The sequence below is a fragment of the Atta cephalotes genome (assembly GCF_000143395.1).
Source record: "Atta cephalotes unplaced genomic scaffold scaffold00012, whole genome shotgun sequence".
NCBI lineage: Eukaryota > Metazoa > Arthropoda > Insecta > Hymenoptera > Formicidae > Atta > Atta cephalotes.
In genome coordinates, this window is record NW_012130076.1 from 4,826,589 (window position 1) to 4,829,807 (window position 3,219).

A 3,219-nucleotide genomic window follows, 5' to 3' on the forward strand; every position below is an offset into this window, starting at 1 on the left:
TATATATATGTATATATATCTCATAGGTAAAAAACAAACATGTATACGGATTGGGACGAAGGGATTAAAAATCTTTTTTTAAGTTTTTAGTCATTTTTTTAGGTTTTTACAGATTAGGACAAAGACAGTCATAAATCTTAAACTTCCTGTGTTTTTACCCTTTTTTTACACAACTCTTTTTTTACCCTTTTTTTAAAGGCAGTTCTACAAAACAAAGGTCCTTGCTGAGAAAGTTCTTGATTCAAAGGACAATGCTAAAAAAATGTTTCTAAGAATGTTTCGCTTTTGAGGAAAATAAAATAAGTCTTTCCGAAAGAAGAGAATATACCAAAATAATAAATTATAAAAAACTTCTAAAAAAAAATTGCCGAATAGTACTAAACTGATTATATTGGTCAAGTCGCAGTATTTAAAAAATAAAGCTATATAACAAATAATCAGGAATGTAAAATTATTTTGCATAAAAAATAATTTTCAAAGTTTTTTCAAAATATATGGGAAATTAGTCTATTGAACAAATTGGTTTATTGTAAAAATTACGAAAAAATTATTCCAAAGTTTTTCAGTAAACCTATAAGTATATCAAATAATATTTAACGTTTCATAATGTGCACTATAAAATATAAAGGATAACAAATTTTTTTAAAAACATCTACTTTAAAAAAAATACATTTCAGATAAAAAAAGAAACTGTTTTAGCTACATGATTAATATTTTTTTCTAAAAAAATGTTACATTTTATGGAAATACAATCATAATCTCTGTAAATAAATAACTTGGATAGTAAAACACAAAAATTACAAAATAAATATATGTTGCAAACGGCTTACAATACAATTTATTTTACAAATATTTAATTCGCATATATACTACAACTCTTGCACATACACTTTTTTACTTATATGTAATAGATTCTATCTAGTAATATGTCATGAGTTTATGTGTGAAATAAATACTGGTCAACTTTTTATAAAAAGGATCAAAAGTACTAGGAGCAAATATTTCTTTAATCTATTGGCGGATCTGTTTGAACGGTTTTGCTTTCTACAGAACATTCTTTGTTTAAGGAACCATATTTATTTGCAATATTTACTATTTCTCGAAGAGTGGCATTTTCCTCTTTTAAAGAATGAAACGCCTCCTTCTCTTTCAATTCATTCTCTTCATCTAAGGCAGCAGCTGTTTTCATTACGACTGCCATTTCATTAATTTTCTCCGCTTGACTGGTTATTATCTGTAAATTAATAAAATATACGTTATTAATAAAATACACATAAACGTAATATTTCTTTTTTTTTAAATAATTTTCTTAATAATTTTAGATTAACCAGAAAATCTATTAAAAATGGTAAAAATTTTAGATAGAGAATTACAAAACTTGTTATTTAAGAGCAAAAATCTTTTTACTTACATTAGCATATTTCGAATTATGCATCGATGAATAATCAGTTTTGTTGAGACGCAATAAAGAGGCAGTTTGTTGTCGATATTTGGACATTATGAGTTCAAGTGCATGCTGATGATCTTCCAATGCATTTCTCAATTCCTTATTCTCTGCCTGTATTTCTCGCAAATGTTTGTTTTCCCTTTGTATTCCGGCGATCAGTTGCAAGTGAGGTCTCTGCTTTGCTTCTGTATTTAAAATTTCTACTTCCTCTTGATACTGAAAATGTAAAAATAATTATAAATATAATAATTATAAATATATAGCAAAATACAGTAACAATATATAAAAATGTATTATAATATATGCATATTTATAAGTATATAATATTTAATGTCTACCTGCTTCATGTTATCAATTTGTCCACATACAGCCTCTACCTCGCTTATCAAAGTATCTGCAGTATTCTCATGATCTGAAATTCGAATGACCAATTTCTTGGCATCCAATATAATCTGCTGAAACGTCAACGACATCTGTAAACAAATACAAATTCTATTTATATACAAAATAACAGTTATATTATCTAATTATTAGATGTGTATCACTCAATTAACCATTGAAGACTATTAATTCTCAGGCGCTAATAAGAAGAATAAAATTGTTATAGCAAATAGCATAATGCAAGTGCTTCTGCTTTTCAATTATATATTAGGATTTTGACCTTTAACATAAAAATAAACAAAATCATTGGTTTTCCAAGTTAGTACTCAGCATGCTAGATGAAATCACAAATCCAAATGATTCCATCTTGATGCCTTTCACATTCTACCTGGTCGTCACATGTGTTCTCTTCTCCTTTGCGCTACTTCCTTTCGTCTGCATCAAACTTCTTCTCGAATGTAAACAGAGAAGGGCCTGTTGGACGCGTCCTCAAGGAAGGCCTCGAGCGAGTTGTCGTCAACTTCCCGAATCATATGCGTGCTGGACGAGTACGGTACTCACCTTTCGGGGAACTGGGAACTGGGAAGGCGATTCGCCAGATTCAGGCGTTCAGCAGTAGCTCGCGATTCCGTGGAGCATTCGGGGTGAATTGATCGCCGGGGCGACGACGCCGAGGTTATGCGAGAACGTCGTTCGTACAGAGATTCGACTCGCCTCTGAGGACCACCCTGCGTGCCGTGCGGTGATGTGATCACTGTGATCCCGTCTTAACGTGCTTCTTGCATATCATTCCACCTCATGCGGTGGTGTGCACGTATATACACGTCAGCTGTGTGACGCCATAAAATACTCAACACAAAAATATGTGTGTGTATATGTGCGCATGGAACGCGAGGCGATCAACGATCCGAAAGGAAAATGGCCGCTCGTGATTTGACATTTACCGCGAACGAGAAAAGAAGCTTACGTCCTCCACTCGATCTTTTTATAGAGCATTGATCTAACGATGTTTCTTTGATAATACATGATATGTAATACATAGCTTTGAGATAGCATGTAATACATAGCAGTAAAAGTTTACTTTAATCTTCTCACCTTGACAATTTTGATAAAAATACTTCCATTCAATGCATTCAGTGTATTTTTATTAAGATTAAAGGTTAAAGTGAAAGAGGGTTAAAATCAAAATTAACCTACGTAGCGAATATACAAAAGGTAAGAGGTTTCCTCGCTAAAGATAAAACCTATCTCGGTATCAAGCACCTGCGAGATTTTATCAGGGATTTAATCATGATGATCTTCCAGGAGGGAAAAGAAAAAACAAAAAAGAGACAATAGGAGGGAGGGAAGAGAGAGAGAGAGAGAGAGAGAGAGAGAAGAAAGACGTCTTC

The 3,219-nt window shown here is 32.0% G+C and overlaps 1 protein-coding gene across 1 annotated transcript; it reads right to left on the reverse strand.

Moving 5' to 3' along the window:
* Positions 1-811: 811 nt before the first annotated feature.
* Positions 812-1,920, reverse strand: LOC105617253 (FGFR1 oncogene partner 2 homolog). The gene is made up of 3 exons (XM_012198819.1): positions 1,786-1,920; positions 1,412-1,663; positions 812-1,234 (listed from the first exon to the last, which is right to left on the reverse strand). The coding sequence occupies exons 1-3, from the start codon at positions 1,918-1,920 to the stop codon at positions 1,007-1,009; spliced, it is 615 nt and encodes a 204-aa protein (XP_012054209.1). The 3' UTR covers positions 812-1,006.
* Positions 1,921-3,219: the final 1,299 nt, after the last annotated feature.

Bases quoted from the DNA above. Each gene is read 5' to 3' on its own strand.
- LOC105617253 (XM_012198819.1), bottom strand. From the start codon at position 1,920: ATGTCGTTGACGTTTCAGCAGATTATATTGGATGCCAAGAAATTGGTC. The intron at 1,664-1,785 runs GTAGACATTAAA...TTACATTTTCAG, and splicing joins AAATTGATAACATGAAGCAG to TATCAAGAGGAAGTAGAAAT. The intron at 1,235-1,411 runs GTAAGTAAAAAG...ATTAATTTACAG, and splicing joins ATAATTCGAAATATGCTAAT to ATAATAACCAGTCAAGCGGA.